The 14,629-nt window shown below is 33.3% G+C and overlaps 1 protein-coding gene across 2 annotated transcripts in view; it reads right to left on the reverse strand.

Annotated features, from left to right (window-relative positions):
- Men-b (NADP-dependent malic enzyme b, mitochondrial) overlaps window positions 1-14,629 on the reverse strand; it is a 1,138,140-nt gene that overhangs the window by 100,984 nt on the left and 1,022,527 nt on the right. The window contains exon 13 of one of the 2 annotated variants that reach the window (XM_081728617.1): window positions 7,643-7,768. The exons of the other annotated variant lie outside the window; for it this stretch is intronic. Within the exon in view, the coding sequence (XP_081584743.1) occupies window positions 7,653-7,768 (116 nt within the window). The 3' untranslated portion in view covers window positions 7,643-7,652. The remainder of the gene's footprint in view (window positions 1-7,642; window positions 7,769-14,629) is intronic. 2 annotated transcript variants of the gene reach the window in all.

The raw sequence follows: 14,629 nt of genomic DNA on the forward strand, positions 1-14,629 counted from the left end.
GTCCAGAAATAGCTCCTTCCTCAGACAAGACAGCAAAAAAACGCAGGTGTCCGCTAGCGTTGCCTTTTGGTCCGGAGTAAAATCATGTGGGACCCATCGGCCCAACTTGTAGTGCTTCCCAAGTTGATGGAGGTGCTGCCGAATGGTTTGTTTACTCACACAGAATTGTAGTCCTGGTCCCTCACATATCTTGTCACTATTCGTTTTAATTGCTGCCTGAAGATTTTAATTTTGTACATGTGTCGATCTTCCGGCATGTGTTGCGTCTTCGAGTGTTTCGTCATCGTCCTTAACCTTGTTGAACCACCGCTCCGATGTCCGCGTAGTCGTGACACCATTACCAAAGGCCTGACATATCTTCTGCTCCGCTGCAGCGGCGTTTGACCTCAGTTTGAATTCGTACAGCATACACGCCCTTATTACGCTCTATTGGTGTCCCATGTTCACTCTGCTTTTACGCAAATTCACGGTGTAACCGAACTGTCACAACCAGGTAGTACGTTGGATATACCCACACCAACAATTGACCTTCGCCTTATCTCTATTCGCATTCAACTCACGGTGCGTGGGCCAACTGAACACAGACCTCCACAAAGAGTGGCAGAACTTTCTTGATTATCTTTATACATAATGAACATGGAAAGACATTATGATTTAATGCATGATCTACTTAAACTTATTCACGCAGATCTTTAATTACTAGCGTTATTAATAAACAAATACTGTTAATAAGAAAGAATGTTACACAAGGTAGAATGAAATGTAAATGAAAGTTGCAGAACCCAAACCCAAATTGGTCTCTAGATATATCTAATGATGGTAGCGGTACTGCTGAAATAGATTCTTAGCTGTTTATGGTTAATGCTATCGAAATGAATTAGTTTTAATAACGTATTAGTGACTTTAATGGGTCATACTTACCAAAGGCGTATTGCTGATACACGTAGGCGACTTCAAGAACCATACGTATTTTAACTGTTGCAGTATAAAATTGAAATGAAAAATATTTTCTGTATAATAAATATGAGCAATAAATTGACATTATAAGCTAAAGAAGAGTGTCTTAAGAGCATTCAAAAAGGAAATCCGTGTTATCGTATGAAAATGGCTATTAATCGTCAACGTAACGTAGCACGAGCTTTTGAAAATACTTTTTGAACAGGTGTTACAACAGAAACAAAAGTGAAATAATTTCAAACGATCGAAGCAGAAAACAAGAAGATAAACAGATATATAGTAACTGAACTAAGAAAACTAAGTAAAAAAAGGAGGATAAGAAGTCATAACTGATTAAGAAAGGATGAACGAATTAAACCGTGAATAAAGCAAAGAACTTCGAAAAAGTATATACATAATAAAAAAGGAGTCTTATTGGTAATGTTAAGAAAGAAAAATAATGAAATGAAATGAAATGAAATCTTTGAGTTTTACGTCCCACGGTTATGCCGGTTAGGCTAAAGGAGACGGTGATGATGAGAGATGAGTGAAATGGTGGAATGAAGAAAGTGGGAGGAAACGGGAGAACCCCGAGAAAACCCACGAGCACGGTGTTTGTCCACCACAAAGTTCACTTGGCGGGGGCTGGGATCGAACCCGGGACCCCAAGCACCAGAGGTGAACGCTCTACCACTGAGCCACCGCGCCCCCCAGAAAAATAATGAAATCGCCTCAAACGATTAAATTAGAAAACGGTAAGATAAGAAACTTATATAAATACATTGTAATTGAGTTAGAAAGCTCTGTAACGAAAAAGTAATTAGAAGATATTTCCGCTTACAAACAAACGATAATGTTAAGGAAGAGGAAAAAATGAAATCACCTCAAATGATCATATTAGAAAATGGTACAATGATTAATTTATGTAAGTACACTGTAATTGAATTAGAAAAGCTCTCTAAAGAAAAAAGGAATTAGAAGATATTCCCGCTTACGAAGGACTGAGCTGATCAGTCTAATTAAGCAACATGAAGAACGACAAAAACGAGATAATTACAACAGACTAAAACTTTGTAAGATGTTCCCATTTGAAGAAAACATATTTGCAAAACAAAAGTCAGAAAGTTCAGTTAAACTGAACTGAAAGCTGAACTAAATAAAAATTATTTAATAATAGACCACGAACATTTAAAATAGAAAACGTTGGAGGATAAAGACCTAATCACATTCTTAAGTGTAAATGGTAGAATTCTTAAAAAGATTATATAGCTTCAACCTCTTAAATACACCCTAGGCTTTTTTTTTTTTAATTTTAAAAATAAGATGAGAGATTACAAGAACGTAACTTCAAGATCTCAACTGAAACAATCCTTGAGTTCATACATTTAGATGAACTTTAGAGAAGTGCTATTAACGAACACAAAATAGAAATGGAAGACTTCCAAGGTAAAGGATTTCGATGGATGTTGCTTTCTGTAGACATTTCTTTTTAGATTTAAGAATTAATAAACATGTTTTAATGAACGAGTGTTTTTATATAGACCTTTCAAATGTGATTAAGAAAAGAACATGTATTAATGTTAAGAATGAAGATCAAAAATATTTCTTATGGTCAAGTATATATGCATTACTTATATCCTGCTAATTAAGATGAATAAAAAGCATCTAAATATGAGAAACACAAAGATAAGTTTCAAGACGTATTTCAAGACATTTCCTTTAATGTACAAATTACAGATATAATTAACTTCAGAAAAAAAGAATATCTTTATTAGTGTATTTAGATTTAATAAGAAGTTTTCAATTTTTCCACTTAAAATTACAAAAGAAAAGAAGACAAACATATTCGTTTGTTGTATTTAAAAGATTACGAAATTACAGAATTACGGACCTATGAAAACTTGTGGGTAAACAAATAACAAAAAATGGACAAAAGAGACTTTTATGTAAAAAGCATTTAGAATCAGAAGAGTTACTAAAAGAATGTGGAAAGCTTAGAGGATTTTATTCTGCTGCAAAAACCATACTACCAAAAAATGGAATTAAATACATGGTTTTATTAATTACAAGCGTTTTCTAAGAATTCTATTCACAATAATTGCAGACTTTGAATCAATATTAAAATAAAAGGGTGCACGTCAAATTTATTCAGAAACGCTTATCAAGCACATAAGCTTAACAGTTTTACTTATCGTGTTAAAAGTATTTCAAATTGTTATAAAAGTGAACCAGTTGAATATATAGGCCACAATGTAACAGCTGTGTTTGTAGAGAAGTTAAAAGAAGCAATTAAAATAGCAGAAATTTATGATATTTATATATAAATAACCTTATAGAAACATATAATCATATAAATAACATTATAGGAAAAAAATATATTTGAATCTGCTGAAGACTGTTATATATGTGAAAGAATGTTTGAAGAAATTCTATGCATTTTAGAAACTGAGATGGAGAGTTTAAATATTTTAAATAGTAAATTACAAAAAAATCAGTACGTCTAGAAGAGTTGTATATGGGAAAAGAAGAGATTGATGTAGATGGGGTAGAAAGATTATTAGTAGAAATAAAAGAGCAAAAGAAACATAAAAAATTATCTAAAAATTTGTCTGATAAATACACAAAAGAAGGAGTAAAGACTCAAAGTAACACAAAATCATGCAAAGTAAAAGCTGCTAATGAAGATCATTTAACTGGACAACTTGGAGGAGCTGCTCATTTCTACTGCAACTTAAAATACACAAACTCAAGATTTGTACTTGTTTATTCATGACTTGTGTGGATATGATACACGTCTATTTACAAAAAGTTTAGGAAATGGAACATCAAAAAAGAAAATAGACATAATACCTAAAGCACAATGATAGTACATCCCGTTCTCAAAGACAGTAAGATACAAAGATGAAAGATATAAAAACAAATAAATTTAATTAAGATTTCTTGACTCATTTAAATTCTTATCAGAGTTTTGCAGAATTACCAGGTTTTGAATTCAGAGAAATACTGAGGTACATTTCTCAAAAACGTAACTGACTTAGTGAAAAGAGTGACTATGTTTATTTGCTAGAAGAGTTAGAAGTCGTTCCATCATCTAGAGGCAAGGTTAAGAACAGATTAGAAGGAGAAGAAATATAAGATGAAAATTATGATTGCCATGTTAAAATCTGTAAAGCATTCAACTTGGAAGAAAGAAAAAAGAAAAAAAACCTTAAGAGAATATACAGTTTTATAGCAAAATAGGTGTTCTTCAATCAGCAGACGTTATTAAAAACATTAGAGATAAATCTCTCGAAACATATAAATTAGGATCAGAATGGTATTTCATTAGTCCGGGATTTTTGCAATGCAATGTTACAGATGACAGTAACAATTAGAATTATTAACTGATAATGAAAACTGTTGTTTATAGAAAAAAGTATAAGAGGAAGAATCTCTCAATGTTCAAATAGACATGCTCTAGTAAATAATAAGAATCTAGAAAATTATGAAAGTAATAAGAGAAGTGCTTACATACTTGTATATGGATAGAAATATTGAATATGGATGGGTTATGAACAAGCATATGTCTTAAGGAGATTTTCAATGGCTATATATATTAACAGAAATGAGAGGTACTAGAGAAAAAAATATTATAAATAAAAAACGTTTCTTATATTGAATAGACAGAATATCCAAAAGTATCTCATAATAAACATTCAGACTTACCATTAGCTCCACAAAACTTTATATACAATAAGCCGCTTCCAAAATTGTTTACACTTTGTGATAAAGAAAATTATATATTGCATTATCAAAATTAAAAGGACTATTTATCATAAGGTTTTAGACTTAAAAATCACGTAAAGTACTGGCATTTAAACAACAAGAATGGTTGAAGAAATATAGGAATTTTAATCTAGAACTTAGGTCACAAGAAAATAATGATTCTTAGAATTACTTTTATAAGCTTGCAAACAACGCTGTGTTTGGTAAAACAATACAAGACGTAAGAAAGGAAGTAGATACAAAGAGAGTAGAGAACTAGAGAAGAGACTTCCGTATAATAAACAACTAGTAGAAAAACTAATAGCCAAACATACTTTTAAAAATAGAACAATATTTTTTTGAAAAATCTAGCTGCTATTCCTACTAATGAAACTAGAAAAACTTTTAACAAGCCTATGCATTTTGTAATGTTTGTTCTAGATTCATCTAAAATCTGTTTGTATGATTTATATTACAACTTTTGAAGAAAAATATTTAGATAAAGTAAATCTGTTAATGAATGATACTGGTTCTGTTACGCCCCATATAGAAACGTAAGGTATATTTGAAAATATGAAAGATGTGTATAACCAGAGACACACATCTGATTATAAAGAAGATAACAATTAAGGCTTAAAGTTAGTTAATAACAAAGTATTTAAAAAATTCACAGATGAAATTGAAGGCGTTAAATAAAGATGATTTTGGTCTTGAATAAAAAAAAATCCATGCCATTAAGAAACAAGACGATGATGAAGATGTAAAGGAAGAGACAGATCAAATAAGAAAAGCGAAAGGAATAAAATCAAACATTATTAAATCGAAATATAACTTTCAAAGATTACGAAGATCGTGTTTTAGAAGACAAATAATTGTATAAAATACAAAATAATATCTAAGTAAAAAACATAATGTATTCTGACCAGGGAAGGATCCGAATGGGGCACTCGAGTTGCTGAACGACATGTATCTGATATGAAAGAGGGTGTGAAACTGTACATATGCAAATTTATAGCGGCTGAGGGCAACATGGAGAAGCAGGAGAGCCGGAAGAAATATGGCCGGCCGTAGAGCCCAGCAACAGAGAAAGTTAAGAAATCACTCGTTCCGCGCGTGAATGGTCACAGAAATGAAGCTAAATGTTTAGTAGTAGATACATAAGATCTGCTATATGTAATGAACATCATGGCCGCCATATTCAAAGTGGCCATCTTGAATTCGGATTCACAGTATAAAAGAGAAAGTTAGTTAGGTGGCATATGAAATAGCACTGGAATTTTATCAGGAATACATTGGTAGTAACTATTGCGAGTTGTGAAGTAACATGAAAGAAGGACGCATACAAACTCTGTAATAATCTCACTAGTATGACGCAAAAACTGCCGCTTGGAGGACTCTAGTTTGCATACAGACCAAAGGAAAAGTATGTTTACATGCAGGATAGTTGCGAGTAAGGGACAGAGAAAGAAGAGACTAAAGATGTGTGTCCTGTTTCCAGATAGAAAATACGCGAGAAAGCTCATTAGCTAATATATGCGTTATCAGTGAAGTAGTCAAGTAAGATAGGGTGGTTGGTAGGAAAGTTAATTAGTGCTTGAGTTTGGGACGTGCGACAATAATCCCTGTGTAGAAGATCAGAAATGTAGTTTTTGGTGAATATTGGTACAGTGGTCAAAGAATATCAAACGTTAGAGATAGATGATAGCGTGTCAGGTGAGAATAGCTCTTGTGTTTTTATCACATCACATCAACTATCCTTCATAGATTGGTATGTACCTTTATCAGTATACTTGCTTATGTGATGATACATATTTTCTTTGAGAAGAACCACGTCGTAATTGTATCTGGAATCCTCAGCCCTCCATTGTGTCGAGTATTCTAACGTGACAACAACTATCCATCTTTAACACTGCATGTGCAAATGCTCTTTGCAATCTTTTTTCTAGATCTGCATCATGTGCCAACATTATTCCGACAGGTTATTCCGAAATTTGTTCAAATCGCGCCTCACGACTTTCTTGCATGTTACTTCTCAACTCGCAATAAAGTTACTACAAAATGGTTAATACAAATGAATTACTGGTAAAATTTCAGTGCTATTTCATATGCCACATTATGCACTTTCTCTTTTAGATTGTGAATCCGAATTCAAGATGGCTACTCAATATGGCGGACATGATGTTCATTATATATAGCAGATCTTATCATGCATATATTACTAAACATTTGACCTTACTTTCTGTGACCATTCACGCGTTGAACGAGTGATTCCTTAGCATTCTCTGTTGCTGGGCCTTACAGTCGGCCATATTTCTTCCGGCTCTCCTGCTTTTTCATGTTGCCCTCAGCCGCTAAAATTTGCATATGTACATAGTTTCACACCCTCTTTCATATCTAATACATTTCGTCCGGCAACTCGAGTGCTCCATTCAGACCCTTCCCTGGTGAGCAGAAGAAAATAAATGTTTACGATGATAAAAGATGTGTTTTAGAAGATAAAGTAAAACAGAGAACAGATGAAATAAAGAAGGATGATTAGGTTTAAGTTTAGATGCAGTTGTAGCTATAGTAAGTATTCTTTACAATTGTGTAGCCGAAGTACTATGCGCTGTGTGGTGTACATATTGGTGTCAAATTCAAGGTGCAGATTTGTCCCACGGCTTTGGAAAACCAACACCTATGTAAAGAAAAAAATAGTAGCGTACTCTGTGTTGTGGTTGCTAGCATGTTTCATTACTTGCGCATTAAAAAGAAGCTGCACTGAAAATGGTGTTACTTAACACTACTCACATTGCATTTTATATCTGTATTAATAAATGCACAACAGCGGGGAAACGTTCAACAAAAAATCGGCAGAAACTACGCATGCAAAACAAACTAGAAGAAAGAAATTAATACAGCAGAAATATATTTCTAAGCGATAGGTCTCACGCACCAACTTTAAACTGATACTATATCTAACCTTCTTATGTCTAAATTTTAGGCCATTCGTATGTGCGTGGTAAAGAACAAGTATAGTGGTAGTCATAAAGCTGCGCTTTAATAAATTCTTCCTTGTCCTTAGGCTCAGGATGTGTAGATGCCATTCCTGAAAGGATATAGTAAACAATTTTCTTTTGGAAATATTTTGTTCTTCATTACATCTTAACTATGTCTGACGGACTACATTATAATACATGTAAATAAATTTAACAGACTTATATTAGGTAATGATAAAAAAAATCTATGAGCTAGTAGATTCATTTCTCAGAATATTCAAGTTTTAAAATTACACGGAGAATCACAGTTTACAAAACTGTTAGAACTCAGAGATTTTATCGCTAAGCTAGAGTGCCTTAACTAATGTCTCAGCTCCGCTTTGTAAGACATAAACACGTGTAATTTTTTAAACAATGCATTTTCTTGCAACAAACTGCTGATATATCCAATACAAAAATAATACTCAAGTTCAGTACTTAATTATTCCCAAAGTGACAGTACGTATAGCTAATTACTACTACTAATTAAATCTATATGTATGTTCTAAGAAATGTTAAACAAATTCTGCACAACTATTCGTGTAATACGTATTTAGGAAGATATTTAAAAAAATGTTGGTATTGCAGATATCGTGTACATCGGTAGAACACCTAGGTACTTTATTTTCCTTACTATTAAATCGTTCATTTAACACTCTGCCGTTTATCCAATACTAGAATCAACTCAACTACTTCTTTTCGTGAAATGAGTTCCTACACGTGTCAATCATTTGTCTCTCGTTAGTTACTAAATACTTAAGTAAAAGTAGTTTGATTCAAAGATAAATATTTAGAACAAGAACATAGAACAAAACACAACGGACCCCTAAATTGAAACTAAAGGTTCGATATATATATATATATATATATATATATATATATATATATAAAGGTGGGAGTCACTTGACCCCCGGTAGCTAAAAAATTTGCCATTTTTTAAGAGCCTCCTGATAGCAAAGACTCAATTTTCCAGTGTCGCACGATACGTGATGTCCCCCGTACCGTCCAGCTACGGAAAAATCGAACACCCCGAACACGCGTTGTCTCTTATGACTCTTTTTAGGGATGCACTCGTTCCCTTTTACGGCTCCTTTTTTCAACCCCTATTTTAACACAGAAAAAATACATAAGACTATGAACACAGAGATTACGAACGCATATTTTAGCAGCACTCCTATGTAACATAGCAAAGACTACTAACATAACGGAGAATAATGGGGGTGTACTCGTTCCCTTTTATGAGCACTTTCTTCAACTCCTAATTAACAATGCAGAGAATGAACCAATAGCAGGGTTGCACTCATTCCCTTTTTCAACCCCTATATAACATAGCAGAAATTACATAAGACTATGAACACAGACACAACGAAAATCTTTTTTCGCAACCCTTAAATAAGAAAGGTTCGACCACCTTTTTAAACCTTATATAACATAGTCTAGGGATGTACTCGTTCCCTTTTACTACCCCTTTTCTCAACCCCCATTTTTACATAGCATGAATTACATAAGACTACGAACGCGTATTTTAGCAGCACTTCTATGTAACATAGCAAAGACTACAAACATAACAGACAATAATGGGGGTGTATTCGTTCCCTTTCATGACCAATTTTTTCAACCCCTATTTTAACATAGCAGAATTTACTTAATACAATGAATACATAATGTAATCAGAAATTACACAGATACTACGAACACAAGTATGTAACATAGCAGAGCTAATAAAAGACTAAGAACACTTTTCCAACCCTTATGTAATATAGCAGAAATTACGTACGACTACGAACACGTAGCAGAGATAATAAAAGAGTTTGCCTTATTTTTCCACAGCTGGACCTATTTTAACATAGCAAGTTACATACGAGTATGAGCACATTTCCAACCCCTATGTAACATAGCAGAAATTACGTAAGACTACGAACACGTAGCAGAGCTAATAAGAGTTTGGCTTATTTTTCCACCCCTATTTTAACATAACAAGAGTTACTTAACACTATGAGCACAGAAACTACGAACGCATATTTTAGCAGCACTCCTATGTAGCCTAGCAAAGACTACTAACATAACGGAGAATAATGGAGGTTGTATTCGTACTTTTTTATGACCACTTTTTCAACCCCTATTTTAACATAGGACAAATTACATAAAACAATAAACACATAATCCAATCAGAAAATACACAGACTACGAACATCTATTTTCGCAACCCTCTATGTATAAAAGAGTATGGCCTACTTTTAACCACTATTTAACATAGCACAGATTACATAAGACTATGAACTGATATTACAACCCCTATGTAATACAGCAGAGAATATGGACCAATAGCAGGAGTGTACTCGTTCCCTTTTATCAACCCCTATGTAACATAGCAGAAATTACACAAGCATTCCTCAAGTACTACATGTCCCAAAAGTACTGACCATCAAGGTCAAAGGTCAAATATTTTATCTCGAATAACTCGTAAACGGAGCCCCATATTGAGTTGCTGTTTCCACATTGAGTAACAGATGATCAATTACTACAAATCCCAAAAGTACTGAACATCTAGGCCAGAAGTCAAATATTTAAACTCGAATAACTCGTAAACGGAGCCACATATTGAGGTGGTGTTTCCACATTCAGTAACTGGCCATTTAGTACTGCATGTCCCAAAATTACAGATCATTGTGGTAAAAAGTCAAATATTTCAACTCGAATAACTCGCAAACGGAGCAACGTATTGAGGTGCTGTTTTCAGATTTAGTAACAGGACATCAACTACTACATGTCCCAAAAGTAGGCTATCGAGGTCAAAGGTCAAATATTTAAACTCGATTAACTCGTAAACGGAGCAACGTATTGAGGTGCTGTTACCACATTTAGTAATAGGTCATCAACGACTACATGTTCCACAAGTACTGACCATCGATGTGAAAGTTCAAATATTTAAACTCGAATAATATTCACGTGGTTTCCACATTTAGTAATTGGTTGTCTACTACTACATGTTCCAACAGCACTGACCATCGAGGCCAAAGGTCAACTAAAGCCATAATAACTTCTAAGCGGAGCGACTGATAAATTTGTGTGACCTATTCAGTTTTGTACCAAGCACAAAAAGTGAAGAATGAATAAAGTATTATTCTTTTTACTTCTGTACCAAACAGGAAAAAGAGAAGATATGCCATTTTAACTAGCTGAGAATTGTATACCGTTTTGTACTATTTAAATAAGGAATACATTTGTGGTAACCAGAAAAAATGCGAAAGAGGACCATTTTAACTAGCTAAGAATTTATGTACCTTTTGTACTACTCAACTAAACGAAATAATAAACTTTGGTGTTCTACTTTCTATACCAACTAGAAAAAAACGAAGGACCATTTTTAACTAGCTAAGTATTTTATACTTTTGTACTATTTAAACAAACGAAGGAATAAATTTGAGTAGCCTATTTTTTGTGTCAACCAGGTAGTTAGTTACTAGTAGGTAGTACATTTCAACTAGCTCAGAATTTCTAAACCTTTTTGTGCTATTCAAATAAACGAAGAAATAAATCTGAGTGGTCTATTTAGTTTTGTACTAACCTTAAAAAGGCGAAGAAGACGAACCATTTTAACTAACTCAGAATTTTATATCTTTTTGTACTACTCAAATAAAAAAAGGAATATATTTGTACTAACCAGAAAAAGACAAAATCAACCATTTTAACTAGCTCAGAATTTTGGTACATGTTGTACTACTCAAACGAAAGAATAAATTTAGGTATTCTACATTCTATACCATCGAGAAATGCCATTTCAATTAGCTCAGAATTTTTGTACCTTATCGTGCTATTCAAATAAATGAAGGAATAAATTTGAGTGCTCTATTTTTTGTGTGAATCAGAAGAAGGTTCCTTTTAACTAACTCAGAATTTCTATACCAATTTGTACGATTCAAATAACCGAAGAAATAAATTTCGATGGAGTATTTACTTTTGTACCTACCAGAAAAAAGTGAAGAATGAATAAAATTTGGGCGGAGTATTTCCTTTTGTAAAAAATGGAAAAGGTGAAGGGACATTATAGGTTTTGCCCTATTCAAATAAACGAAGAAATAAGTTTGAGTGGCCTATTCAATTTTGTACCAAGCAGAAAAAAGTGAAGAGGGTTCATTTTAACTAACTCAGCATTTTATACCTTTTTGTATTATTTAAATAGACTGAGGATAATTTGGGTGGTCTATTTAGTTTTGTACCAACAAGAAAAAGCGAAGGACCATTTTAAATAACTCAGAATTTTATATCATTTTGTGCTACGCAAATAAACTAAGAAGTAAATTTAAGCCTGCTATTTAATTTTTGTAAGAGCAAGGAAAAAACAAAGGACGTCCGTTTTAACTTGCTCAGCATTTTATACCTTGCGTACTGTGTAATCAAACGAAGGAATAAATTTGTACTAACCTATAAAAGGCGAAGAAGGACCATTTTAACTAGCTGAGTATTTTATACCATTTTGTATTATTTAAATAAACAAAAAGGAATAAATTTGAACCAACCAGAAAAGGCGAAAAAGGACCATTTTAACTAGCTCAGAATTTTATACCTTCTGTATTGTTGAGACAAACAAAGGAATAAATTTGAGTGTTTTTTGTGTCAACCAGAAGAAGGTTCATTTTAACTAACTCAGAATTTCTATACCATTTTGTACCATTCAAATAAACGAAGAAATAAATTTGTATGGATTATTGTTTTGTACCAACCAGAAAAATGTGAAGAATGAATAAAATTTGGGTGGACTATCCGCTTTTGTGCCAGCTGGAAAAAGTGAAGGGCCATTATAGCTTTTGCACTATTCAAATAAACGAAGGAATAAATTTAGCTGGAGTATTCAATTTTGTACATACGAAAAAAAGCAAAGAAATACCATTTTAACTGAGAATTTTATAACTTTTGTACTTTTTAAACAAACGAAGCGATAAATTTGAGTGATCTACTTTTAGCGTCAATCAGAAAAAGGACCATTTTAACTAACTAAGCATTTTATACTTTTCTGGGGGATTGAAATGAACGAAGGAATAAATTTGAGTGGCCTACTTAGTTGTGGTGCTAGGTTTTATACTATTTTATATATTTTTATCACCCAGAGAAAGGGCGATTTTAATGTTTTGCAGACCAATTTTTGTACAAAGAGGGGTATATTACTATGTGCACTTTTTGTATACCATTGAAAATAAACGAAGAAGGGCCAATTTTTAAATTCGAATCTTGTGTACCAACAGAAAAAAATATTCCGTTTTAAATAAACAACACATTATTGTGATACTTCGTGTATGGTAACTCTAGGGTCATAGACCAAAATGCTAAACAAGCTGCATTGCTAAATAAATTTTAAACCCTCTCCTGTCACGTATAAGAAATGCACTATATGAGCAGCTTCTTCCTAATGAAATTATACTATAAAAATATTAATAGCCATGTAGCGCCCCGAGCGGTTTGGGCGGCGTCTCTTCTTCTGGCGTCGGCTGACGATCGCTAGTTCCACTCCCTGATAGAGTACAACAATGATCCAGAGAAATTAAACAGATTTAAACTTGATTGATGACGGTATTTCTTGGTTGAAGAGGTTGTACAGTCCAGGAAATAAAGATTTACAAGAAGGTGCACAGACTTATTAAACGTAGACTCTCACTAAGAGGAATTACGTGAATGATATAACGTTTGACAGACTAAGTCCAACTAGACAACCGCAGGTGACAGACCGGACCTCTTGTAATGATGTGAAATTACGAAGTTGACGAGCTGAGAATCAGGGTGAAGAGAACGGTGACGAAAGTGGTCCCATCTGGAGGTTTTATACTTTCCTATTTGGATATTATTGACGTAAGCCTTATGTGAGAGTCCAGTGTTTGTACATTACATGATTTTGATACATGTGATTACTATCTTTCTATAATAACTTTAACAAAGAAATTTAAGAACATTGTACCTCTTATCTCTGAGTACTTCAGAGTGTTTTCGTATACATCGGTCAATAATCTTAATCATACATTCATCTAGTGTCGTTGCTTCTCCATAATCCGGTTGTTGCTCTATGATATGACATTTCCTAATCATTTAATGAGTTTATTACTTTCAACGATGCCTTCGTCATGAAAGTTATTGACATTACTGAACTTATTTACATGTAATGTACAGATCACTTATCAGTGGAGAAAGGAAAGGAAAAAAAAGAACAAAATGAAAAATAATGATACGCAAAAAGGTAGGTAAAGGTGCCAAAGTACGATACCTACCCCCTTAAGATCATAAAAAAGTGTTACATTAACTCTTCTTTATTATATGCCATATGATACATAAACCCTTTTAGTTACATAATTAAATACATATATACACCATCTTTATTTTATACAACAAAACCTATTGAGACTACTTAAGGAATGGCTGAACTGGAAGGGGATCAGCGACTCTTTGTTCTAAGCAATGCCTTTCTACTAGATAACCTAAACATAGTTCCCGTTGAAGGGCTCGTCTGTGAAACATTGCGTGTTTAGTCCTCAACTTCCCTTAACTCTAACAATTCTGAGTCACTTTTACTAAGGTCAGAGAACGCAATAGGGGTTACAGTTGCCTTATGTGGGTCAGTTTGAATATTATTTAGTATCGTTGGCTTGAAACAACACAATGCTCTACAACAACTATCATACTTAGTCCATCTAGTATACAACTTGTAACATTTACAATATTTACACCACCATATCATAATAATAAGCACTATAATAGACACAATGTAAGCAAAGATTGATATCTTAGACATTTTAGAGGAATATGCAAGTTTCCATCCTGTTCAGTTATAGCCTGCTCAATATCATCAATCTTATGAGAAGCGTATCTTCAATCATTAAAATTGTTAATTACATGCTTAATTGGCACATTTAATTGTATTTCGTCCAAACTTATTATTTGTCCAT

This window comes from Thermobia domestica, chromosome 10 (genome assembly GCF_964235325.1).
Source record: "Thermobia domestica chromosome 10, izTheDome1.hap1.1, whole genome shotgun sequence".
Taxonomy (NCBI): Eukaryota; Metazoa; Arthropoda; class Insecta; order Zygentoma; family Lepismatidae; genus Thermobia; species Thermobia domestica.